The sequence below is a fragment of the Hippichthys cyanospilos genome, chromosome 6 (assembly GCF_059441005.1).
Source record: "Hippichthys cyanospilos isolate Australia breed blue-spotted pipefish chromosome 6, RoL_Hcya_1.0, whole genome shotgun sequence".
Lineage (NCBI taxonomy): Eukaryota > Metazoa > Chordata > Actinopteri > Syngnathiformes > Syngnathidae > Hippichthys > Hippichthys cyanospilos.
Genome location: NC_142374.1, coordinates 21,835,165 through 21,862,388, shown reverse-complemented (window position 1 = coordinate 21,862,388; position 27,224 = coordinate 21,835,165). Strand labels below are relative to the sequence as shown.

At 38.9% G+C, this 27,224-nt stretch overlaps 1 protein-coding gene and 1 long non-coding RNA gene across 4 annotated transcripts in view; one reads left to right on the top strand and one right to left on the bottom strand.

Annotated features, from left to right (window-relative positions):
• The window catches only part of fbln1 (fibulin 1), a 36,558-nt gene extending 13,908 nt beyond the window's left edge, over positions 1-22,650 (bottom strand). The window contains exons 1-15 of one of the 2 annotated variants that reach the window (XM_088417810.1): positions 22,405-22,650; positions 16,074-16,182; positions 13,769-13,898; positions 12,232-12,391; positions 11,939-11,992; positions 11,408-11,494; positions 11,012-11,149; positions 10,806-10,943; positions 9,334-9,477; positions 8,480-8,605; positions 8,280-8,405; positions 7,089-7,208; positions 6,875-7,006; positions 6,640-6,763; positions 3,970-5,511 (exon numbers count right to left, since the gene is read on the bottom strand). In XM_088417810.1, coding sequence (XP_088273936.1) covers positions 5,130-5,511; positions 6,640-6,763; positions 6,875-7,006; positions 7,089-7,208; positions 8,280-8,405; positions 8,480-8,605; positions 9,334-9,477; positions 10,806-10,943; positions 11,012-11,149; positions 11,408-11,494; positions 11,939-11,992; positions 12,232-12,391; positions 13,769-13,898; positions 16,074-16,182; positions 22,405-22,453 — 2,019 coding nt within the window. In that variant the 5' untranslated portion in view covers positions 22,454-22,650 and the 3' untranslated portion in view covers positions 3,970-5,129. Of the gene's footprint in view, positions 1-3,969; positions 5,512-6,639; positions 6,764-6,874; positions 7,007-7,088; positions 7,209-8,279; positions 8,406-8,479; positions 8,606-9,333; positions 9,478-10,805; positions 10,944-11,011; positions 11,150-11,407; positions 11,495-11,938; positions 11,993-12,231; positions 12,392-13,768; positions 13,899-16,073; positions 16,183-22,404 lie in introns of those variants that run through there. The other variant, XM_088417809.1, reaches the window with a different exon arrangement.
• On the top strand, positions 534-26,332 carry LOC148422786 (uncharacterized). 2 transcript variants are annotated; one of them, XR_015865952.1, is made up of 6 exons: positions 534-863; positions 12,585-12,712; positions 19,814-19,901; positions 22,320-22,462; positions 22,557-22,749; positions 26,303-26,332. It is a non-coding gene; the product is annotated as an uncharacterized LOC148422786 (long non-coding RNA). The 2 variants fall into 2 exon arrangements; XR_015865953.1 differs by lacking the exon at positions 534-863 and adding an exon at positions 12,265-12,408.
• The last annotated feature ends 892 nt before the right edge of the window (positions 26,333-27,224 follow it).

The following is a 27,224-nucleotide window of genomic DNA, read 5'->3' as shown; positions in this document are numbered from 1 at the left end:
GGAATCTTGGGGGCATCCCCGGCTTCACATCCCTATAATCTCCCGGGGAAATTTACGAGCCATGGGAGTGTTTCGAAAGCCTCCCAAATTGTGACAGACAACTCCCCGGCCTCTCTCCAAATGCGGCTCTCATCCTATTATTTAAAGGTTTGTTTATTCCACAGCCTAATCAGTGACAGGTCAGATTGGGATGGAGACTCCCAAAGCTAATGTCACCTGAAGTAGTGCTAGAAATATCTTAGTAGGAAAAAAAAACTATTGACATTGAGTACTTTTTTTTGAGAAACTATTTACTGCATAGGTGTCGAATTCCAGTCCTCGAGGGCCGGTATGCTGCAGGTTTTCAGGTTTTTTTTCTCCTCAACACACCTGATTAAAATGATTGGGCTCATTAGCAAGCTTTTGGAGCTTCAAAATGATCCCAATCATTTGTATCAGGTGTTTTTGAGGGAAAAGGTTTGAAAACATGTAGAATACCGGCCCTCGAGGACCGGAGTACGACACCTGTGATTTACTGTGTTATGTTCATTACGGTAGTACTGGAGTAGAAGGCGGTATGGCAACGTGTTCCATCACAGATGATCATTGGTTTTTAACCTTATTGGAGGTATTTAACCTCAGCAGTTTTACATGCACAATGAACCATTTAGTTTGGATTTTTTTTTTTTCCCCTCAAATTTAAGACACAGGCACGCCATCGCATGTTGAAATTGTTCCCGATTGGCCAAGCAATGTAATCTGCAGACAGTGACGGCAAAGCCATCACAATTTGACACCATTGAGACGGGTGTGTCCTGACGCGGAGGCTTCACAGAACCACCGAGACGGACTCACCGACCCCTTAGCGTTGGATCGAACCCTAGGTAAGAACCACTGACTTACTTATGACAGTCCTGTGCCAAAATACACAATTTCCACTCACCAAATGTCATGAACATGAGTATCTTTGTTAAGTTGTAAATATTATGTTTGTTGGATAAGCTAAAAAACTCAAAGACCTCTAATTTTAACATGGACTTTAATGCTAACAGGCAAGGCAAAAAGTAAGGTTTCAAATACAGTATTTTACGCACTATAAGGCGCAAAATCCGGTGCGCCTTATACAGTATATAAACAGTGAGTTTTCATTTTTGGGGGGGTGAAAAAATAAAAATAAACGCCGATTACCTCTGCATTTCAGTTTTAAATGTAGCTTTTATGATTCAAATTTTTATAACACTTTGAAATGTTGATGTGCTATGTATGCTCAAAATTTGAAGCAATTTATATGGGTGCAATGCGCAAAAACTGAGTTTTTGTAATTGCAGATTTTAATGTTTTTGTTTGCAATTTGATAAAAAAAAGTTGAATATTTGATTGAATCATAACAATACAGTGTTCTTTTAAACTATATTTGTCTTGGCATTGATCTAAACAGTCTTTTATTATAATCAAGAGGTATTTTTCCCAATTTTTTTGGATAGTACTTTCCACAAATCATCTTTATTCTTATCAAAGTTTGACGGAATTATCTGATTGTTTTGTTGACTTTCCCTTTAGCGCAGCTCCATCTAGTGGATGCATAACGTCACCCTAGCCAGTACTGTAGCTTCTATTCTATGCACCTTATAATGCAGTGCGCCCTATACGTATATGAAAACAGTTTTAAACGCCATTCCTTAAAAGTGTGCCTTATAAACCAGTGCAAAAATACGGTACGCTTGATTGGACCTGTGTCTGTAGTTTTGTATGTTTTACTATTTTGTTCGGAACATCTTGTCATATCAGACTGCACGGTGGATGGAATTAAGGAAGAAAGTAAAGAAATAACCAAGATGCCATGTTAGGTGCATTCGTAGCCCTACAACCGGTTAGGATCTCCATTTTGGGACCTATGGCCGGTAGGTTTAAGACCAGTCCAGGTTGGTCTTGACCGGATCAGGCAGCTATTTCATGGAGAACTTGACGCAAAGGTCCCCTGACAAGACGGCCAGCTACTAGCGGGTATGGGGCTTGTAATTAGCAATTAGCAGCTGGTTCCAGGTTTCGCTTCAGCCTGGGCCAAACCCACAAAATGTTCTGCTTTTTACACCAGCGCGGCCTGAGCTATAGGGAAACCCGAGCGGGTCCCTCTGGAGGACCGCGTGAAAGCTCTTTTGAGGTAGCCAAATGAATTGATGAGAAGATAATGACCGAGGATGAACCGCCCTTTTACGCACGCACGGTCAACGCCAGGCTAGCGGGCTAATTTCAGCGTCTTTTTAACGACTTCACGTCTGTTTGTTCACATGCGGATGCTAACGTAGCTTTTTTTATGAGTCCGTCTACGTGTTCCCGATCCTTACGTGGAAAACCCCCCGATACTTGCAGACCAGAAAGAAAAACAAGACTTTCTTGGACGGAACTCCTCTGGTCAAGCCTCGGGCCTTTTTATTATTTTTGGTAAATATTATTTATAGCTGGTAAGTTGATAACGTCCCAACACAAACAGGGCAGGACATCATTCATTTGGAGCGCGGCGATGTTGCCGGACCGCAAATTGTCCGGATCCCAGAGTCCTATAACTCAAAAGTAAAAGCGGAAGACATAAAAAAAAAAAAAAAAAAATGTCGTGTGCACCGCTAGGTTCTTATTTTAAGGATATCCCCCGCTCCTGTTCGGAAACAAGGACATGATGCGTGACGGCGTCTGAATTTACACTTTTTGTAAACCACGTTTACTATACCGTATACGACAAGACATTTGTTGTACTCGGCGCCTTAAGAGCTTGTAAATTTTAGTCTGTGACTATTTTTTTATCAGAAAAATAAGCTTCAAGAAGACATACTTTGCTAATCGAACCCTTTAAAGCAAAATTAAAGCAAAACCCTATAAACTTATTTCAGCCACAGTTAATGGATTATTGTTGACAATTTCCATAGACTCAAACAACTCAAAATACTCAAAAATAAATAATAAATAAATAAATACAATAATATAAAATATACATTTATATTATTTATTATATATTTATTTATATATATATATATATATATATATATATATATATATATATATATATATATATAAATTTATTATTTATATATGTAATATAATATAATTATAATATATATAATTTTTATATATAATTTATCATTATATATTTATACAAAATATAAATAAATAAATAAATAAATACTCAAAATACTCAAACTTGTGAGGAACCTGACTTGCAAGTTTTATATCCTTTTTTTTTTTGTCTTGAATTGCGAGCACAAGATGGTGGAAGCAGATTTCACGACTACCTGTGTGGCAGTTGAATAATTTCTCACAGAAAAAAATTCAAGCTGTTTAAAGCCACTACCGGTTTAATTTGACGGTGTAGTTCAATGTAAACGTAATTATTACATATTGTGTATTCAATAGGACAACACAGCTTTGTTTAACAATAGCGCACTAGCTTAACACTTAGACAACATAGAATGCTTATAGGCAGATTAATAAAACTATCATAAACGTTCTGGTATTTATTACCCTTTACACAACAACCATAAGAATACAAATAGTTTAGTCTTTGTGACCTTTGATTTGAATTTCCCATGACATTTGTGTCCAATTTTTGGGGTGATCACAAAGTCGATTTATGTCCCGCGTGTGGTGTGATTTTAGTCTACATTAGCAACTGATTTCTTGTTGAAGTTGCGTGACTTTTAAAAACGCGTCATTTTTATGACCCATCATCAGTTGTAATTAGACTTTAAAGAGTGTTTTGTTTTCATTGCAGTTAGCTTATGTTGATGCATGACAGATAGGAATGTTAAAACTTTGCCAGGACAGTTCATTAAATTTAGGATAAAAAAAATAAATGTACCTCTATATATATATATATATATATATATATATATATATATATATATATATATATGATGAATGATATCTGTATTTGGCCTCGTCGCTCCACTTTGCTGCGTTTAATTTAATCCAACGTCATGACAAAGGAGCGCGCTTGACTTGCCTTATTTCTGTTTTATTACAAAACTGCTCAGCCAACACATAAACGTGAGGTACTATAAATCATCAGACTTTTAACATGCAACCAAGAAACAAAGGACTTCATGTTGTAGTGTAGAGACAAGGGCGACTAGCTTTAGAATTTAGCCTAACCTAGTGCGCCACCTAGCGGCTGATGGTCTGCTTTCTACGAGATGCATACATTCAATTGGACAGTTGGTTTAAAACGTTTGGGCAGCAGTGATGGGTTATAAACAAGGTGCTGATTATCTACTACAGTTTGTGGTGTTTCATCTTAACTAGATTAAAAAAAAAAAAAAGATACACTCTGCCGTAAAATACTCATACTAGATACATTCAAAGAGATGCAATGCAGGAAGAGTGATGTTTGTTTTGACTGATGCTTTGGTAATTAAGTTGTAAATAAAAAAATGAAAAATTATAGGGAAAGAAGTCGTAACCTTATGAAAGTATTATTTAGGTTAGGGGAGCTTCTTATTCACAGATACAAATGTAGGCTATTTGTGTATATTTATGCTTATAATTGTATGTCAACTGCAAAAAATCATTTTTTTTCATTTTAAAATCAATCTGAAGTTGTGTTTTTTTTCCTCTGAAAATGATTAAAACTATGTATTTTGGATATTTGGACATCCTGATAAAACGAAAAATAATTGCTATATTTATTCTGTTTTGGGAAAATAATTTACTTACAAAAAGTGTGAGCTATTTCTCACATTGACTCTATTCGTTTGCGTCCACTGCTGTGGAGCTTTTGATTTTGTCTTTATCTTTCGATTTATTAGCGCTAGAACTAGTAATGTTGGATAAATTAAGCCTCGTGAACTTTTTTTTTTTTTTCACTCATTGCGATTGTTATAATAATGAAGGCTAATGCAATGGAAATGCATTAAATATTCACTGCATCTTTAAACCAAATTTATACACGTAAAAATGACTATTTTTTAATTCACCGAATACCAAAACGAATTTGTTAATTGTCCTTCTTTCATGTAATATCAATGTTATCCAAGCGTCGTCAAATCAAGTCTCAAAATTCCGACTTAAATCTAGTTATAGTCCGACTAATAATTGATATTCTCGAAAACGACTTCATTATCCGAGGACGGCGCCAAGTTGAACCGCGAGGGTCGAGCCGCTCATTCGAGCTGCGGGTTGTAAACAAGGCGGGGCTGGTCCTCGGTGACGAACACCAACACTTTGGCCAAGTAGGTACTGAGCGTGCCGTAGCGTCTCAGTCCCAGCTCCACGTCCAGCTCAAAGTCTCCCGGGCCTTGAAAGAGCCTGGCTACGGACATGACGCCGCCGCCGGCGACCTGCTCCGCTCGGAAGTAGCCTCCCTGGTTGCCCGAGGCGATGGCGATGCGGATGTCGTCGCCCGGCACGATGTGGGAGGGGCCCATGCGGAAGATGTTGGTGAAGACGGGGATGTTGGTGGGGAAGGTGAGGTGGTAGTAGGTTATTCTCAGCGGCATGGCAGGGCACTCGACAGACTCATTGCAAAGCAAGCGTTCACATCGACTGCGAAAAGAGAAACGGGTGGGATGGGGTTGGTAGGGGGGGGTCACAGGGAGTGATGAATAAAACGAGCAGAGAGAGAAAGAGAGAGAGAAATCATGTGAATTAATTGTGCCGTGCATGGCATGCAGTTGGGGGGGGGGGGGCGGCCTAGCGCTTGTGAGGGGGACTCATGCAGGGAAGGTTTGTGTTGATAAATCTCTTATTCAAAAACGTTGCTCACCGTTGAGTATTCTGTGGAGCTCATGAAAAATTGTGCAGTATCTCTATGGTGTAACCAGTATCGATAGTAACGCTTCAGGTGACTCGAGTACGGCGGACCCCCGTCTTACAACGTCCTTGACTTATGTTATTATCATGTTGTGACGAGGAATACTGAGTTTATTCATCCCCTCTTTAGGATTTTTTCCCGGTTTTGCGACAAAAACAACTGTCATGACCCTAGGGGCTTGGCTGTATTTGTGTTGTTTCGTCTCCATCTGCAGGCGTTTTTAGGTAATGACACTTGTGTCGCTTATGACACTTATGTAGTGACTAATGTCACTACAATTCTGCTATTTGTCGGCGTCTCCTCGCGGAGATGCTGGTCTGCTATTGGTTGGCCTCACTCGTTTCAAAATGGTGGAACGGTAAAGCTTTGTTCAATTGTGAGTTGTTACAAAAGCGTATTTATAGTGTATTTTACTGCTTAATTCAAAGTTGAAAGGGTTAGCCATGGGTCCCAAAATTCCTAGTTATGTTAAAGAGAGAACTAAGAAGATGATTTATTTTATAGGTGTCGAACTCCAGTCCTCGAGGGCCGGCATCCTGCATGTTTTCCGGTTTTCTTTCCCCAACACACCTGATTCAAATGATTAGCTCATTAGCAAGCTCTGCAGGTGCTTCCAAACGATCCCAATCATTTGAATCAGGTGTTTTTGAGGGAAAAGGTTTGAAAACATGTAGGATACCGGCCCTCGAGGACTGGAGTTCCACACCTGTGATATATGGAAACGATGCTGAAGATAACTCTTACGAGGGAATATGGGCTTAACAAGCGCCGCTCAAAGGTAAATAAATCCTTCCTGCTCCCTGACCTTTAAAACGACAAAATTCTTTGTAAAAAATGAAATTCCAAAATCGTACACTTACGTTTCCCCGACCTTGCGGTAATTGTTGGGACAATCAAAAGACAGGCAGCGGAATCCGCCCTGCACGTTGAAGCAAGTCTGGTTCTCCGCGCATGTGTGCGTCCCTGCCACACATTCATCAACATCTAGAGGAAACATGAATTAAATACATTTAAACCTGGTTGGATTTTCCCGTAAACTCATTGGCGTGGTCCAACAAAATCAATGAGGTTTTACAGCCTGTTTGTTTGAATGACCTTGGCAGCCGCGTCTGTTGGGGGCTAAGGTGTAGCCGCTAACAGGGCAGGAACAGTAGAAGCTTCCTGGGGTGTTGTGACAGCGATAGGAGCAGATGTGGCCCCCGGTAGGCAGGGCACATTCATCTATATCTACATTGAATTGAAAAAAAAAAAAGACAGTCTTCGCATCGGTTGGATTTTGCCGATTACGCTTGCGCATTTCTATTTTTACCTTCGCACGTCACACCGTCGGTGTCGCTGAGCTGGAAACCACGGCGACAGTAACACTGGTATGAGCCGTACACGTTGGCGCATTCTTGACTGCACGGGTTACTCTCACACTCGTTTAAATCTGAAAAAAAAAAAAGGATGTTGGTGATCCTATCAGCCTGTAGTGCAACAGTTAAAAGTACTTACAAATTGATGAGGAAATTGGAGTGGAATGTCAAACAATGTGTTCAGATACATTCAAATGTACATTAAAAAAAATCCCATGATGCAACGGGGTTTTAGCTTACACAAGTTAAAATGATGATTGAAATTTGTAGGGTTTGGCCTACATTATATCAGTGTGTTCGAAGGTTATTCAAGTGTTAATCATTTTTATGGGTAATATTTGGCATTTTGGTGAGTATTCATATTCATTTATTTATTGATTTATTTTTAATGTTGGTTGCAGATAATAAATCATTGTTAAGCTCCCGGTATGCTATCTTCGAAGAACTATTCATGGAGTGAAATTTTTCCATTTCCGTTCATTTGAAATTGCGAATATGAATTTACAGTATTGTAGATATCTATAAGAAGTGATTTACTTGTTTACATTTAAAGGGACACTGTGTAAGATTGTTTTTCATTATGGAGGTGCTGCATTTACCATTGTCCGTCGCTATAACAAACATGGCAGCCCCTGGAGGAGTGCCACCCCCCATGTGATACCATTTAACGATAACTAGACCTATGATTATTTTTAAAACATACAGATGATCATTAAGAACACATTAATATGCAACTTTTTGAAATTTATCATCTTTGAATATATTATTTTTGAATGAAAAACGGTCTAAATCTTATACATTGTCCCTTTAAAGTCATGCCGACGACCCTGGTAGCTCTCAAAATGTGTTGTTACAATTTTCCATCAAAAATTGATCCAAAATTAATTTTAAACAAATACCGAAAAGGAATATTGGTGCCAAATATCGGTTAATATTCTCTTTGACTGCTAATAATCATATTGGCACTGAAAAAACAAAAGAAAAATGTTTATTTCTAGTTTACGTCCATTTAGCATTTTTCCCATTAGCATACATCCAAACGTGTCCGTACAAAGGTACGCCATCTTGAATTTATTCTGGTAATAATACCAGGTAATAATATCTGCAACCATGATAGTTGAGCATAAATAAATAGTTTCCATTACCATCACAGTTCCTGCCATCCCGAGACAGCTTGAATCCACTTGTGCAGGTGCACTTGTAGGACCCTGGTGTGTTCTCACACTTGTGTGCACATAGGCGTCCAGGATAGTGCCTGCATTCGTTAAGATCTGTGGGCATCATAACGCGTGTTTGTTTAGCAGGCTTTTGGCTTGGCTTTATTTTTTTCTTTCCTCCTGCTTACCTTCACAGAGGCGAGTGATGCTGTTGAAGTTGTAGCCGCTGTCACACTCGCAATGGTAGGACCCCATTGTGTTGATGCAGCCGTGACCGGCGCAAACCGTTTCGGGGCCTTTGCATTCATCGATGTCTTCAACGTAGAAAGCAAACATATCGTCGCATTGTAGGCTTGAGTTACAGGATATTATTTAACCCTTGCGCTGTATTTTATCCAATACAGTGGGCCCCCGGGTTACGAACTTAATCCGTGGAGGGGAGCAGGGACCAACCCGCACAGTTACGCTGATATGCTATTGCTCTTACAATGTCACAGTCACTGTTTCAGTCACGGTGTCAGTCACGGAGATGCTAAAACATATCACCGGCGATTTCCTTCTCTTTAATCCATAATAGAAGAAGCCTCTCCAAAGTTTGCAAAGTCTTCACAACATTCCTTCCTTCCGTTTTTCACTCATTTTCTCTCCTTCCTTCCATCCCGACCAGGTGACCTTAATCGACCAATAGCATATTGGCATCTCCGTGACTGACACCGTGACTGAGACAGTGACTGTGACGTCGTAAGAGCAATTGCGTTCACGTTATTGTTCGTAAGACGAAAGGTTTGTTCGTAAGTGGGGGACAAAAATCTCCGTCGTCCACGCTCGTAAGTCGAAATGTTCGTAAAACAGGGTGTTCGTAAACCGGGGGCCGACTGTACTTACGACATTCACATCAAACACATTTCACATCAAAAAGAAAGCGCTGAAAAAGATACACTCCCTTGAGTAAAATACTGCAAGAATGATGTGGAAAAAAAATGACCCAAAATGGTCCAAATACTGCTCAAGGGTCGAAATAAGATTTCCTCCTTTTAATTACCTATGCAGCGTGTGCCGTCGTCATTGAGGTGGTAGCCCCTCCCGCAGTTGACTGAGTTCCTCTGGCAGATGTACGAGCCCGCCGTGTTGATGCACAGCTGCCCCCTTTGGCACGGGCCCGTCTGGCTGACGCATTCATTGATATCTGCAATGGGGACGCTTAGAAATCTCACTTCAAATTCGATATCGTGTAAACAAAATCCCTGTGGGCTGTCAGGAAGAAAAGATACCCAAAAGCTAAGCTAAGATGTTCCACAGTAACTTTATTTTTTATGTGTAAGTGTCTAAACCAGGGATGGGCAAACTGTGGCCCGGGGGCCATATGCGGCCCGTGAAGCTTTATAATCCGGCCCGCCGAATTTGAAGAAATTATCAATCAGGAGGAGAGTGAGAATTTTAATATCCTGAAGGATTGCAGAACTAAAAGTGCTCTAAAATATTAACTTTGTCATTTTTTTCAATTGTACTAAGTACATTTCATTTTCAATTACTGGAAGAGTCGTTTCAATAGTTAAGTCCATGGGACTGTTATAATGCTTTTGTTAATTTTCCAGTGAAATTATAGCATGTGTTTTCTAGATATCCCTTATTTTCTTCTCTTATGAGATGAATTATCTAAACATTCCATTCATTTGCTTCTGGTCCGGCCCCTTTGACCTTTTGTGCCCCTTGAGTCAAAAAGTACTTGAGGTCATTTAGTAGGTAAGGAGGACTAAAGTAATTGATTACGTCAGAGGCTATAGTACCTGAATGATTACTTTAGTACTTTTAGTACCTAATTGATTACTTTAGGTCATTTAGTGTGTATTTAAGGACTACGGAAATGGATTACCTCAGGTACTCGAGTACCTAAGTGCTTACGTTAGTACTTTTAGTACCTAATTGATTACTTTAGGTCATTTAGTGTGTACTTAAGTACGAAAGAAATTGATTACTTCAGGGGCTATAGTACCTGAATGATTACTTTAGTACTTTTAGTACCTAATTGATTACTTTAGGTCATTTAGTGTGTATTTAAGTACTAAAGAAATTGATTACTTCAGGTACTAGAGTACCTGAGTGCTTATGTTAGTACTTTTAGTACCTAAATGATTACTTTAGGTCATTTAGTCGTTAATTTAGGACTAAAGTAATTGATTACATCGTGTACTCTGGTAACGAAATGATAATGTTGGTACATTTAGTACATAATTGATTAGGCCAGGTAGTAGGTAAATAAGTACTAGAGTAATTGATTACTTCAGGTAGTATAGTACCTAAGTGATTACATTAGTATTTTTAGTACCTAATTAATTACTTCAGTACTAAAAGACAAAAAGTAATCAATTACTTTAATAATAATGGACTGCAAAAAACGTGAAAACACGTCTTTGGTACTGTTTGAGTTAACTTTGATCGTAGCGCGATCCAATGCAAAAGCTTTGCTGTCTTATTAATATTTGTATAATTAAAAGAAATATATAAAACACTCACCGATGCAGTTTCCCAGGGCATCCTGAATAAATCCAGCACCGCATTTGACTTTGGGGAGACAACGAAACGAGCCCTGGGTGTTTTGGCATTCGAACTCTGGGCCGCAATTATGGATGCCCGTCTCGCACTCGTCGATATCTGAACAGATCGATATTTATTACGCACGGCGGCTCACGAAAAATAACCGCCTCGTGAGCGAGAAAGACCTTTGCAGTTGTTGTTGTCCGTCAGTTCGTAGCCGGTTCCGCAGCTGACCTCTCTCTGGCAGCGGAAAGAACCTTCCGTGTTGATGCAGCGCTCGCCCGCTCGGCAGTTGCTGGCGCCCAGCAAACACTCGTTAATGTCTGCCGGATTAGATCGGGGGGGATTAAGAAGTGGGAAAATGGAAAAAGTTAAAAAAAAAAACAAAAAAACAAAAACAAGCATAGCAAATGGAGAGCATGAAACTCCAAACAGGAAGTCCAGATTGAGATTTGAACTCAAGTCTCATCCGACCAATGATTGATTGATTCGGAAGCGTGACCCAATACTTATGCCCAACAAGTTTGTTTTGGTTCTTTAAACATATACGCGTAACATATTTAAAATAAAAAGAATCTTACCTTCACAGTTCTTTCCGTCTGGCTTCAATTTGTAGCCTTTGAAGCAGCTGCAGGTATCATTGCTCACGCAATTATGTGCACATTTACCTGAAAAAATATTTTCAAACATGTTTATGATCTTCCATCTCTCCATTCGGTTATTTTAAAGGGACAGTGTGTAAGATTTGGATCGTTTTTCATTAAAAAGGAATAAATTAAATGATTATAATCATAGGTCTTGTTATTAAATTATATTACATGGGGGGGTGGCACTTCTCCGAAGGCCGCCATGTTTGTTATTGCTACGCATTGGTAAATTTCAAAAACTTGCAAATTAATGAGTTCTTAATGACCAAAAGTATGATTTAAATATAATCATAGGTCTAGTTATCGTTAATTTATATTACATGAGGGGTGGCACTTCTCCGGAGGCGGCCATGTTTGTTATAGCTACGAACAATGGTAAATGCAGCACCGCTTGCTGTCCTGAATGAAGAACGGTCTAAATCTTACACACTATCTCTTTAAAATAATTAAAAGATTATACGTCACCATTGCATTGATCACTTAAAACGGAGTTGTCTGTGGTCCCGTCTTTGTTTGGCACTGCGAGAAATACAGTATTGTTAAATTATTTTCCAATCAAATGAAAATGTTCTTTTCATAGAATATTTGTTAGGTCTGAGGTTACTCCTATCAACCATCAAGGTAGTCTTACCACGCTGCAATGAATAATTACATCCACTAGAGGGCATTGTAGGCTTACGTTTGGTCAAAATGATTTTTTTTTTTTTGGCCATTCATTACTTGCCACAATCACGTGACATACATTTTCTCATACTCACGCTCTGTCTGCATGGTGGGCGCCGTCTGATTATCGGGCACTCCGTCCACGCAGCAGGCACGATACACCAAGCCGCACTGGTAACCTAAAGCCAGGCTGTGGTCGCATGGAAGGCCCTGCTCCTGGCCCGTTTTTCCCAGGAGGCAACAGTCGCAGCACATCTGGCAAAACACAACAGGTGTATCTTCAGAATAAAATGACTCCAAGTGGTTATTTTCATACCAGAGCTATTGCTAACTTCAGCGCTAAACAAGGCTCACCGTTATTGAATTTTGTTGTTGTTGTGCTAATTTTGTAAAACTTGTATCAACTGCAACTTGAGTTGACGTGCGGCTGTTCTGATTTTGGTTTCAGGGGTAAACTAAAAAAAAATTCCGCGTACCCCCTGCAATCTGCTCACGATGTACGGCGCATTGGATTGAAGTTTCTCTAGATGTTTGAGATGTCCCACGGTGTGAGTGGTCATGAACACACCTTCATTTGTGAGTACTGCGCTTACTTTTGCATGTCCACGATTGTTGAATCAAAGTTGTTTTTTGGGAGGGGGTGCAAAAACGTTTAGATCGCAAATGTCTGTTGACATTTCCCATGAATCTTAGAGAGGAAAGCAGGAAGTAGTTGTAGTTCCAATATGCTGTGAACGTTTATGATTTGGTGCTCAATCTCGGTCCTTGAAGGCCGCTACCGTCCATGTTTTTGACATTTCCGTTCCATTTCCGTTGAAACTCAAAACCGGAACCGGAACATCTAGTCACCTTTTTAGTTAGCATGTTGTGAATGCAAGAGGGTGAATGTCATTTTGAGAAGAACCTCAAATTGAATGCCAGGAAGTCCTTGTTATTAATTCAAGATGAGTTGAGATCATTCTTAATGGTTGAGTTATTAGCGGTCTGGTCATTTTTGTCCCATAATTTCAGTAGCGTTTATATTATTGTAAAAAAAAAAAAAATTACAATGACTGTTGAGGTTTTTTTTTTATGCTCTCTGAATATATTTTGCGCGATATACTGATGACAGCGGGTCTGGCATTCCCTTATTTCGTTAGCTAGTTCAGTGGTTCTCAACCATTTTTCAATGATGTAGCCACATGACAATTTTTCGATTGCACCCCAAAACCAGCACAAAGCTTTTTTGGATACATAAAATGTCAAATTAAACCGAATGCTGTGTCATCCATGTCTAATTTAATACATGTTGGAACTACATTTGCTGTGGTGTCTCTGGGCGTATTTTTTTATTCAGAAACTCTCAAATAGATCGAGTGAAATCATTTGGCTTTGTGCTACTAATGACAAAGCACATGTGTATTAAACTTAGCAAAATAAAGGAACATACCGTTTTGCAAAGGAGTCTTTATAAGATAATTGAGCAATAACTTACTTCATGTTCCATTTAATTTGCTCTTAATCTGAAAAGAGGAATGTCATTTTCCTTCCGCAGCATCAAATCCAATTTCCTTTCCAGGGGTAATCATTCCCCCGTTTAAAAACCACTGTTCTAGTCAATGTTCTTATTTTGAAACCCAAAATTGCACAAACCTTAGTGGTCTTTGTCTCACACGTGTTGGAGAACAGAGAATCACATGCGCCTTGGTCTTTGGCCACATTAATGCCGGTTGTGCACATGTTGTCTTCAAGCACTGCAACGCAGCACTGCTCTTGCACGGTCCTGTCGGAATGGAGACACTGTCACGTCAAAGTGTATCCGTTCAAAATGAACGTCAAAATACTTTTTTTTTTTCAAAATATTTTCCTGCATCCACTTTTTTATCCATCCGTTTTCTGTCGCCGATTATCCTCATCAGCAGGCATGCTGGTGCCTACCCCAGGTGTCTATGTGTGTGTGTGTGTGTGTGTGGGGGGGGGGGGGGGGGGGGGGACACCATGAAGCAGTTGCCAGGCCACTTTTTTTTTTGTCCTTACTCATTGTGGTTTTTAAGCATCCATCTTATTATAACAGCAAACCGCTTCCGCACAAACAGTGTTTCTTCCTGTAAGTCATTGGATGGGGTGACTAACTGTTTCCAACACATCAAAGATTACAGTCAGTTACATCACTTGTGAAAGTTGGACCATGATAAGGGAATCTTTCCATGGAAATGAACAGAAATATCCTCCTGAGACCCAGCCTATTCATTTATATGTACTTTAGTTTACATTTATCTTTATTCTGTATATTTTGATTCATTCAAGCTACCCTACTAAGTCCACATGTGAGGACATATGTACATGGAACAAAATAAAATAAATAGCAAATAATAAAATACAGGAATAAAAACATTCCTAGGTGAATAGAAGCACAAAAAAACAACCGTACTTTATGGAAATCATAAGAAATCCGAACTACAGTGATTACTGTTGAAATGTTGCATTCTGGGACTTAAATTATCATTCCTAATGAAGAGAGGGACATAACTTACGGCCATGTTATGTTGCAAACACATGAAAAATAATGCAGGGAGGAGAGATTGGAATTTTCAGGCTCTCGCTTTTTTGTCAGCTAAAGAAAAGAGTTCAGTCTGTGGCACACTCTGTACTTTACATTGTGTTATGTAGCTTCAAAAAGACGACTTCTAAAAAAAAAAAAAATAGGTATTCAGATATTAAAATCTTTGTGCAGTATTTTGATCATTTTGAGGTAGTTTTTTTCCGAAGAAATTACCTCAAGATGATCAAAATACACACATGTGTGTGTAATATATATATATATATATATATATATATATATATATATATATATATATATATATATATATACACTTGGGAGTATTTTAGCCTCACTCCTGGTGGTTCATTAACTCAATGTTGACATGTTGTAACTATCTGGGTGAAATTTCAGCTCCCTTGCGCTATTTCAATGCTTGGATGTGAAATGCCTTTAATGTAAAGAACAAAGGATTGGACAAAATACTGCACAGGGGTTATATCCATCCATCCATCGTTTATAGCATCAGTTTTTAAAAAAATATCATTTTTCAAGTTAAAATACATACTTTGATTATCTCATTCACAACTGTTGATGATGGTAGAGTCATTTCTAGGCTGGTAATGACTAAGATTACCTTTCATGGTCATAACTAAGTTAAAAATCTATTTTAACTGGTCTGGCAATGAATGAGTGAAGTAGAAACGTTCATCTTAAATGTGAGTCCAAAATGAAATTCTCAAATATTGTTGTCGGCATTTATCAAACGCAGCAAAAAAATTATTATGATTATAATGAAGTCAAGTAAATAATAGAGGAAATAAGTTCCTTTTTCAAGGTAACTACGGCAACATCGGTAAACACCCGAATTGTCAATCTATTAAACTATTAGATCGTCTCGACGTGATGGGTGAATCGTCCTTTCGTATCTCTGAGGGCCTTTACAAGAAAAGGAGCTTAACCGCCCACGCTCGTCTGGCCTCCCTCAACATATTCTTTCCACACAAATTCACCTCCACATCTACATCCTTTTAAGGGCACAACAACGTGTCCTCACCCTTTTTTCACCTCAGAGTTCCTGTTACTCCATCCTCCATCCACGTTGGCTTTCACCTCCAAGGTATTTCCTGAGGTTGCAATCACCCCACTCGCCATCCTCCCCCTCACAAATCCGCGCCCCTTTTCCTCTCCTGCTATAATTTCGACAAATTTCCAGTTTACTTAAGGTGGCGCGTCCTCCTCTGGTTACAGGCAAACGTGTTATTAACTCATCATTATTAGCCGGCAGGAAGGAAGCGATGTGGAAGGAGATTTATGGGAGGGAGGCAAAGCCATTTTATTTGAAAGGCCTGCAGACATGTTTCCCAGGATGAAACCTGACGGTAAAGAAGACGCCGCGGTGCACAGATCGGGTTTTACCTGCACGTCAGGGACTCTGAGATGAGTGGGAGGGTGGAACAGGCTTGGTTATCGCTGGCGCGGCTCTGGCCATCTTTGCAGCAGTCTTCTATGGAGATCTGCTGCACTTCTGCACGCAAGAACAGACAGGATCAGGGGTGTCAAACTCACCATATCTTAGGGGCCACTTAGAGGAAACTATTCTTCTGGACGGGTAGAATCATGCTATATATCTTAAAAACAACGGGCTTACTTTTTTTTTTTTGCACAGGATTTATAGGCGACAAAATTTTCATCTGTGTTCACACCCACAACGGCGCAGAACTCCCTTTTTTTATATCCACGACACTGAGCCCGTTTGAACGGTTTGCAAAAATACCAACACAGAATCTAAAGCGTCGTCACGTAGATTTGAACCTAGCTTAGTTTTGTGGTTATAAAAAAGAAGAAATTTAGCTTGATGTCTTTTTGTCCTTTTTGGGCCACCGTAAAGTTTTCTCAAATTCTTTTAGTCATTTTAGCACAAACAGAAGCCAATAAATCAGCTATCCTTGTTGAGGATACTTTAAGACACTGTTTCTTGAATAGAATAGAATAGAATAGAATAGAATAGAATAGAATAGAATAGAATAGAAAGCCTTCATTGTTGTACAGGTGTACAACAAATTTGGGCATTTGAAGCGCTAAGGGTACGTGAAAGCTCTTGAGGGGGTATGTAACATTTTAGCAGTGGTTTTCCAGGAGCTGTACATTTCTTCTCAAAATATGGATAAATTAATTGGAACATGAAGGAACTCATAGTAAATTGTGTTATAATGACTCCTTTGCAAAACATTACCGCATTTTCCGCACTATAAGGCGCACCTAAAAGCCTTAATTTTTTTAAAAAGCTGATGGCACGCCTTATAATCAGGTGCGCGTTATATATGGATCAATATTGAGATTGGGATTCGTAGATGGGGAATGAACTGATAAAGTAAGCTTTACCTGTTTACAGTTGAACGAGGTTGGTCATATTGACTGAGTTATTATGCTATTGAGAGTTTAACGTTATTATTTGAGTTATAATTGTTATTACTTTGAGTATTACTATATTGCAATTGAAAAAGTTTTAAAATGTCATTAATTGAGAATGCGCCTTATAATCCGGTGCGCCTTATATATGGAAATGTTTTTTAAAATGTGTAATTAATTGAGGGTGCGCCTTATAGTGCGGAAAATGCGGTAAATACCTTTATTTTATTATGCGGTATGCAGATGTGCATTGTCATTAGTGACACAATTTTCCAGCAGAATACACAAAAATAAATGTTACACGATCTACCATCTGGGGGTGCTCAATAAAATGTGCCGAATAGACTGCTTGTGTGTGTGTGTTTTTTTTATCCAAAAATGCCTTGTGCAATTTATGGGGTATTAGGCTAAAAAAAAAAAAAAATCATTGCTGGCACTTAACTGCATTAGTATAAGAGTTTGAGGAAAATGACACCACTGTGGTCATCCTGCGGTTGGGTCAACAATCATCCATTGTGATCATTCTCTTGCCGGTGGTTTGCATAATTGCGCAAGTGTGTCAAGCGGCTCTGCCAAAACTATTGCACCTTTTGGCAGACAAACCCCAGCTTTAAACACTGACCAGTGCACCAAATTGTTTAACAACCCCCCCCCAAGAGAGCCAGAAAAATGCGTCACACACGCACGTGTTGAAATACCAAAAATTGTTCTTGTGAAAGAGTTCATCTGCTCGAGACCTTGATGAGCGCTTTACGATGTCTGCTCGCAGATAATAACTTAGGTCAGGTAGGGAGGACATAAAATGTCTGGAACAGCGGTACTCTTGTTTTCCTGGAGTTAAAGCTTTGTCTCGAGGAGGGGGTGGGCTGGAGGGTTTTTTTTTTTTGCGCATTCATCAAAATGAGTTCAGAGCTCTTAACAATTTTGTCCTGCTGTGCTTGAGGTAGATCGGTCCTCAAACAACATTTACAATAAGCATAATTCAACGTGACAATGGTATTGAACCCCCGCCGTGAGGTTTTTACTCCTCAAATTCTTCTATCAGTGGTCAGACATGCCTGAAGTCATTCTCACACTGAGGCAGTTACAAATGTTCTGAAACAAATATTAAATCCAAGTAATTTGATTGCTTTATCTCATTTACAAATAATGCATTTTCTCACTGATCTTGTAAGGGTCTAGACCGGTCTTGAACTCAAATCCGTAGTCCACTTGTACCGAGACAGAGACAGCCAGGTAAAAACATTGATTCTAAGATGATTGATTTTTGCATCAAAGGTGTTTCAAGGAGCTGAAATTTCACCTAGATGGTGACAACATGTCAAAGTTCGACATGGCACGACTACTTAGTTCTCACACTACCAGGAACGTGCCATCCCTTGGCTAAAAATACCGTAAGAATGATGTGGCAGAAAATCACCAAAAAATGTCCAAAATAATACACAAGGGTTAAAGATGGTGCAATGGTAATAAATAGATAGTTAAGTAAGTTCCCTGCTAAAAATATAGAAGTAATCCCAGTTGGTTTGGTGCAATTAAAGGAACTTGTCCAAACGCTAAACGTTTCCAAACAATCATTAACTCTTTCAGTGGCAAGCGTTATCGGAAAAGGAAACCTCGAGAGGGCCACTATATTTAGCGTTTTTACTCATCTTTCAAAGCCAACAGAATATTGTGTTCCATGTCTATGTAAATATTGGTTGTATCATGAAAGATTGACTTCCATTCTTCAGTTAGAATTAAGGTAGGGAATAGCTGTGTTTTAAGTGTGGAAACACTGCCATCTAATGGTCAAGGTTATCACTACAGTGCTCACTTGGCTTATATTAGGTCAGCATTAGTCAAGGGTGTTAGCTACCCTCCATAAAAAAACGCGTTTGACCAGATTTTTACAATTTATTGTCGTTATTACTATTTTCAAAGATGAGAGTTCTCGTCCGTGGCACTGAAAGAGTGAAGCAAATCTACGTTTTCTTTAAAAATGATAAGCATACAGCGGCTAGCCTGACAAATTTAATTGCTAGCCAATCTGGTGATTATTACATCGGGTCATGCTAAATGCTATCTTGGATAACGGTTCAACTGCCGAAAATATTTCTGGCGCCGTGCGCAACAACAGTGGTAGGGTCAATCCCGAGTGACACCTCTGACCCGATTGTTGTAATGACAGCCCCTTTGACCTCTTACTTAAGCCATTCAGTGCTTAACTGAGGCTTTTACTCTAACAATGACTTTACTGTTGCTATAAATGTCACACAGCGCAGTAAAAGTCAACTAAAACATTACATTAGCTAGCTAAACAATGAGCTGTAAACGCCATAAAAGTGCTTCAATTCCACAGTTAATTTTTTTCCTCTTGCTTTCCCAATTTGTTGTGGCGTATATGCTGCCAAAACCTCAAAGTGCATACTTGCTAAAGTAGCTCTCAAGTTTCAGTGCCATTAAACATATCAATGCTCTTGTTTGCCTGCGTCCCTGCGTCCTAGACGCATACATTTTGATAGGGACGCATACTTTCAAATCAACGTGTTTTTTTGACATCAAAATAATATTCACCATCCATTTTTGATTTATTTCAACCAAACTTGACCCCTTACAAACATTTTTGACAACTTCGTCCGCCATGTTTGTCTCTCGTTGTTACCCGACATCTCATTGTCGTCAGAATTTGTCTGCAGGATCTCGTTAGTGAAAAAGTGGTATCTTTGGGGTCAAAACATTAACTGTGCGTTTTTTTTAATTGTCAGTGACAAGTCAAATAATACAGAGGAAGTAAAAAGCGAAAACGAAACGCTTCGGAAGATCGAGAAGAGGAACAAATCGGACACTTTGAAGGTAAACGAATGAATACTCAAAGTAAAAAGCAGACTTTTCTTCCAAAATGGACTAAGTATAATCTATTATTTTAATAATTTTGACTTTCTTAAAATCTGTTGTTGGTTTTTCCTCATATCTTGTAAGTGCAGTTTTCATCTTAGAATTACTTTTTCTTTTTACTTTTACTTTCTACTTTTACTTTTTGCGCAATATTTGGGGCTACAAATTTTTCAGTTGGGACTCATAGCTTTTTAGTATTTTGAGTTTTAGAGACCCAACGGTTTCCAGAGGGAAAATGAGCACTGATAAATTGGTGATAGAATATGTACCACACAAAAACAAAAAGGTAGTTATTGGTTTTGCGTCATTCTAAACTATCAAAGGGCAATTAAACCGATTTCCATTCATATTTGACATCCAAGGAGGAAGGGCCTACATTATGCTGACTAGAAGAAGTAATCCAATTATCTTTCCCACCAGGGGCCACTGTAAGTGTTTTCCAAATTATAGTCATAGTTGGCATTCCAAGACCACCGCTGTCTCGGACGCTTAAAACCCAAAATTGAAAGAACAGAAGCGCCTCTTTTTTTTTTTTTTTCCTTTTTTTTTTTTAGCAGAACAAGGCGAAGCAGACAAACTGCTTTGTGATGTATTGTCTGCTGATTTCCATCTTGGATCAGATGAGAGATGTGGGGGCCGTTCTCTTTTCTTTTGGCGGGACGCAACTTTTGTCTAGACGCCTCGTGTAAACAAGACCTAATGAGACCGCTGGAGCACCGACATCCAACACGAGACATTGGGAGACATCAATCTATCGATTAGGGGTTGAAATTGCCGAGGAACTGCCGACACGACGCAGCAACTGTGTGATAATCACTTTATAGACACATCCTGTTCGTTTTTGTCCACTGTTGCTTCCATTTTGTCTCAGCAACACAGCAAAGTTAATTGCCTCCCTCCCAAACACATGAAATCAGCTTTGGAAAGGCCAAGATGTCCTCTATTGAGCACTTCAGGAATTAGTGGCATAGTTTCAATAAATCAAAAGATTTAGACCAGGGCTATGCAAACGTTTTTGTTTTTGTTTTTGTTTTTTTAGAGGGCCCCATGCAGATAAACAGAAAGACTTAATTGCCAGGAATTTGCTTAACTGACTAATTTAACTTATGGGTCAAACTGACCCATTTGGGAGTCAGAGTACAGAAGTAAACATATACTGTAACATCAATTTAAAACTTGATTTATGTTCATTTTTTTGTTTGCAACTGTTTTTTTTTCAAACGAAAAAGAGAAATCACAAGATTTGTCTGGATTACTTGAAAAATTTTTCTGAAACCTTTGGATAGTTATACATCAGCTCGGGTCAAATTGACCCAGGATGTTATTACTATTCTAGGGAATCAAATATAAATTTGATATGTAAATTACATATTGCCCTTGTAACTTTGTGAATGGTTTACAATTTTTAAAAAAAAAAAGAGGTTTTGTCCATTTTAGATAACTATCACACATGAGTCTGGGTCATATTGACCCTGAGATATCATTGCTGTTCTTTATAAATGAACATAAATCACTTTTTAAAACAAAAAATGGAAATATTGAAGGGTTTTTTTTTTTTTTTTAGGACTAAATACACCTCGGGTCAAATTGACCCAGGAATGTATTACTACTCCAAAGAAACAAACAATGGATATCTATTACACATTTGTGTAGTGGGTTACTATGAAAACAAAAAGAAAAGTTTTGACAATTTTGGATAAATATCACACATGACCCTGGGTCATATTGACCCAGAGACATTACTGTTATACTTGGGAAATGAACATGAATCACTTGCCAAAACAAAATATTAATTTTGATTGTACACATTTTTAACAAGTAAGGGTTTGACTAAATCCACCCCGGGTCAAAATGACCCAAGGATATTATTACTACTCCAAAGAAACGCCAAACACATGGTTATAAATGACATATTGCTTTTGTTACTTTGTGAGTTACTATTAAAAAAATACTAATGATATGGTTTTGACTATTTTGGATCAATATCACATATGAACCTGGGTCATAATGACCCAGAGACATTGTTGCAGATCTTGAGAAAATCACTTGTTAAAATAAAATATTGGATTTGGATTTTACTCATTTCTGACAAGTTTTTGTTTGACTAAATACGCGCCGGGTCAAAATGACCCAGAGATGTTATTGGTGTTCCCTGCCATCAAAAATATTTTCCCCTTCCTGTCAATCAGTAATATGGTCCATACCCCTTCAGCTTTGTCTCAATTGTAACTTGCTCATGTAAATGTGTTTCCTGAAATCTACATTTGTTCTGACTTTTGATCATTTGTTTTCTGAAATGAAAACATGTTTGATCTTTTGGTCATTTCTTGTGTGAAGCGTTAATTCCTTCCTTCTTTCATTTGTTTTGCATTTCAGGGCCACCATAGTCATTGCATTGTAAAACTTTTTAACACAGTGGTGTGAAAGTGAAGCTTCAGTTCTGCTTCACTTAGAAACCTACCTTGACCCAGGAGGACTCCCACCAATGAAATGAGCACAGCAATCCACATCCCCGTGAGGTGAGAATTAGAGATCCACGCAAAATATATTCAAGTGTTTTTACAAATTTTAAATGGGAGAAAAATGACTCTGCTCCTTTTCAATAAAAAAAAGAAATATGTCCAGTTGCTGGGAGAGGAAACGGCAGAGGAGTGATGCAGTAAAGCGGTGACTGTCTGCAGGAGTGAGTGTGTGTCTACTCAATGACTACATGCGCCGTCGCAAAGCGGGCTGGACCCAAACAGCCACTCCTCGCCTCTCCTCGCCACTCCGTTTCAACCCAGCTTCTGCCGCACCAGCCTAAAAGGTGCAAATAGCATTGCATCGCCGCGAAATTTGCCGTCATGTCTTGAAAATCTTTTCGACAAAAACACTCCTTCGAAGTATTTTCAGTTCATTAAAATATATATACAGACTTTTCCGTGCTAGAGCGCTCTAGAGCTCCCTAGTCTTATATACTGTTGTTCAAATTAGAGATACATATACAGTGGACCCCCTGTGTTACAGCGTCCCTGGCGTCCCCTTTTAACGGTATTTTTCTGGCTTTGCGACAAAAACAACTGTCATGACCCTAGGAGGTTGGCTTTATTTGTGATGTTTTGTCTCCATCTGCAGGCGTTTTTAGGTATTTGCACTTATGTCATTTTGCCGTCATATATACTGTTGTTCAAATTAGAGATACATATATAGTGGACCCCCTGTGTTACAGTGTCGCTGGCTTATGTTTTTTTTCATGTTGCGATGTGGAATACTGACTTTTTTCATCCCCTTTTAACGGTATTTTTCTGGCTTTGCGACAGAAACAACTGTCATGACCCTAGGAGGTTGGCTGTATTTGTGATGTTTTGTCTCCATCTGCAGGCGGTTTTAGGTATTTGCACTTATGTCATTTTGCCGTCATATATACTGTTGTTCAAATTAGAGATACATATACAGTGGACCCCCTGTGTTACAGCGTCCCTGGCTTACGTTTTTTTTTCATGTTGCGACGTGGAATACTGACTTTTTCGTCCCATTTCAACGGTATTGTTCCGACTTTGCAACGAAAACAACTGTCATGACCCTTGGCTGTATTTGTGATGTTTTGTCTCCATCTGCAGGCGTTTTTAGGTAATTACCCTTATGTAATTTTGCCGTCAAACTGCTTCTATGCAACGCGTCACTACAATGCTGGTCTGCCATTGGTCAGCGTGTCCTCATGGAGATGCTGGTCTGCTTTTGGTTGGCCTCAGTCGTTTCAAAATGGCGGAATGGTAAAGCCCGCCATACGGTGAATTCGTCCCACGAGCCCAACTGCGGAACGGATTAACCTCATAACACGGGGGCCCACTGTACTTCTGTATATAATATTAATCACATAACTGATGCAACTACATATTTAACAACAATATCAATAAAATCAAACAACAACAACAAATTAAAGGCATACAACTTTTTGGAAAGGAGTCACAACAAAGTAAAAATAACACACTTCATGTTCCAATTAATTTGCTCTTAGTTCGAAAAGAAAGGGAAAAACCTGACTGTGCCTTGAATGACATTTTCTGATATCTATGGCAAATTTTCCCTAGTGAATTTTTATGCTGTCCCCTGTCTTTGCAAGAATAAAACTTGAAATAGCAGGGATAAGCATACTGTACATGCTAATATTAGCTAAAAACTGGGCTGCCCTCAGTCCGTTATTGGAAAAGTAAGAGTGGCACAAGAGCAGTTGTAGTAAGTAGTTGTGAAGCATTTCATTTTTTTTAACTTTATTTGAAATCTGCAGCTGGACCAAAGTAAATTTGGCATAGACGTAACACACTGTCAAGCCCAGAGATGGCGACTTGATGTGCACATGCCCTCGCACATGCACACAAGGATCTGGCAGTCGGTGGAAAAATCATTGCAAAGCCGCATTTGAAATATTTTGTACCAACTACGGGCCCTCTGCAAATTCAATCAGCCGGCTCTACTGGCTCTGGGAACTATGACAGCGAGTGGTTGGGCCATCATCTAATCAGAGCCACATGTCTCTGCCGCCGCTCGGAATTTCACTCGGGGTTTGATATCGGGACACCGCAAAGCACATAGGAGAGGCCGCAAGTATACGGCAGTCCGCTTTTTAAATCGCGACAAGTCGTGGTTAAATCTCAATCTATCGTTTAAGTTGAAGAAAAAACATAAATCCTCTCTGTGATGGAATAGGAAATGTTTGATTTGTGTTGGTCTTTAATAACTCATTTAATCCCAAAGATATATTTTTACTTTTTTTTTTTTTTTAAACCTGACTTCTGGCTACTTTTTAACTTTTTGTTCCAAGTTTGGCTAAAGGAGTGTCCAAAAATGGCTGGTACTTGTAAATAATTAAAAATTACTTGGATAATTGATAGTTTTGAGCTAAAGTAATTGATTATTTCAGCACTTTAGTACCTTATTTTAGTACTTAAAAACCTAAATTGAATACCTACCAAACTACAATTGTCAAAATGCTTGAAAAAAATAAGGAAAAACATAAGTAGCAGGGATTTAATCTATATATATGTAAAAACACGTCTTTGGGATTGAATTGAAAGAGTTATTGATGTACAGTTTGCATCCTGTAAGTAATTGAATCTATACATAAGAGTTTAAAATAGTGGTTTTCAATCGGGGGGGACATGAAGAATTTTTGTTAAAATTCTCAGAAAAACAAAGGTGCTTAATGCCCTTAGGGCAACAGTTTATTTTTTAATTTTCAAATTAAGAGCACATTAATTGAAAAATTGAAACAACATATTCCTAAATTGTCCTATATGGTGATACATTAGCGAATTGCTGTATGCTTTTATTTTTGTCTTCCCAATGCAAAAATGTTTTACGACGCTTTGGGGGTAAATGTAGTGAAAAAATAAACAAAAGGTATTGCCAAGCACTTGTGATGGATGTGATTAACCTCGTGTGATCTTAACAACAAAGACCAACCAGGTGCCTAATCTGCAGTATCAACAAGTATCAGTAAATATAATTTCATGTATTCTATTGTGCTGACAGAAACCATTATTTCCTCTTTTCAAATTAGGAGCAAATTAATTGGAACATGAAACAACTTATTACTAAAATGTCTTATATGGTGACTTGTTAAAATGTATGCCTTTATTATTTTTTTGGTCTTTTCCCCATCCAAAAATGCAATTTACGACTAAATTGTTGTAGAAAAATGCCATAATCCTTTGTTTTTGTTTGCCCCCCCCCCCCCCCCCCAATTTATAATGCTTTACACAGGTAAGTTGACTCCCACTTGATGTGATGAGCCTTGTATCTCAACAACAAAGACCATCCTGGTGCCTAATCAGCTAGCATCACAAGTATGACAGCTGTTTCGTTTTCCTTTTCAAATTAAAGGCAAATTAATTGAAACAGTAAACAATTGATCACTAAATTGTCTTATATAGTGACTAATCTGAAGAAAAACTCTATGCTTTTAGTTTGATCTATTTCTCCGTTCAAAAATGCAATTTACTACTAAATTGTTTTAGAAAAATGCCATAATTCTTTGTTTTTGTTTGCCCCCCCCCCCCCCCCCCCCCCCAATTTATAATGCTTTACACTGGTAAGTTGACTCCCACTTGATGTGATGAGCCTTGTGTCTCAACAACAAAGACCATCCTGGTGCCTAATCAGCTAGCATCACAAGTATCACAGCTGTTTTGTTTTCCTTTTCAAAAAAAAGGCAAATTAATTGAAACGGTAAACAATTGACCACTAAATTGACTTATATAGTGACTAATCTGAAGAAAAACTCTATGCTTTTAGTTTGATCTATTTCTCCGTTCAAAAATGCTTTACATTGGTTCATAAATGTCTTATCTCAACATGCCTAATCTTATCTTTTCCTTAAGGGAGTCACTCAAACGCCGCGATGTTGACCAGTGCCAGGTTCCTTGGTCAGCTGTTTGCTGGCAATCTCCGCGGGGGTCACCTGACCTCCGAGCTCCTGGCTAGAGGTAATTAGAGTTCAAACAGCGTCAATCTCGCCGGTGGGGTGGGGTGGGGGTGCGCCGCTTTTCCTTTGAAGCTCCGCATAGCTTTCTTACCACGTCTGTGTCGGGCTGCCGAAGACACCCCCCCCCCCCCCCCCCCCCCCCCCCCCGGGTCATGTTGCGCAAACACTTGAAGGAAGTTGTTAGAAAGAGAACAAGGCGTTAAGATGTTGTTTGCGAAACAGACTTAGATTTAGGATGTTTGGATAGCTTGCTTTTATTGTTCTGAAGCGTAACTGCGCTCAATTCAAATTCTTTGGCCGCTATTAGCATCTTTAGATACTTTCGCTAACCATAACCAAACAAAAGTTAGCAAAGTGGATACTCGACGTAAAACGCATAACATGTTGAGACAAACTATAAATGCAGGCGTTCGTTCCACTGGTATGCGCTTGTCAGGCTTGAACTATTGTTGCGCAAGTAATTAAAAGTAGTACGTCATCGTACTGCACGCGTGCCAAATATGACCCCGATGTCTTAAGTGCGGAGTACTTTGGAGGCCGGTTTTTCTTTGCCAAAAGATGATTAGTTCCTGTTATAGAAACCAGCGTCTTATTGTCACTTAGCTCCGGTATTTAGAACCGGGGGGATAATACAAAAAGGAAACTTCACAGGCAGATGGTACTGCTTAGATTTTTTTTTTTTCTGCAAATTGTGGCAGACAGCAGCTAAGTAAATTGGGCTAGAAACTTAGCACTAATGAGATCCAATATTTGTATCAAAACGTACTGTAATACTACGTTTCAGACTATAAGTATAACTTTTTTCTCACGTTTTGAAC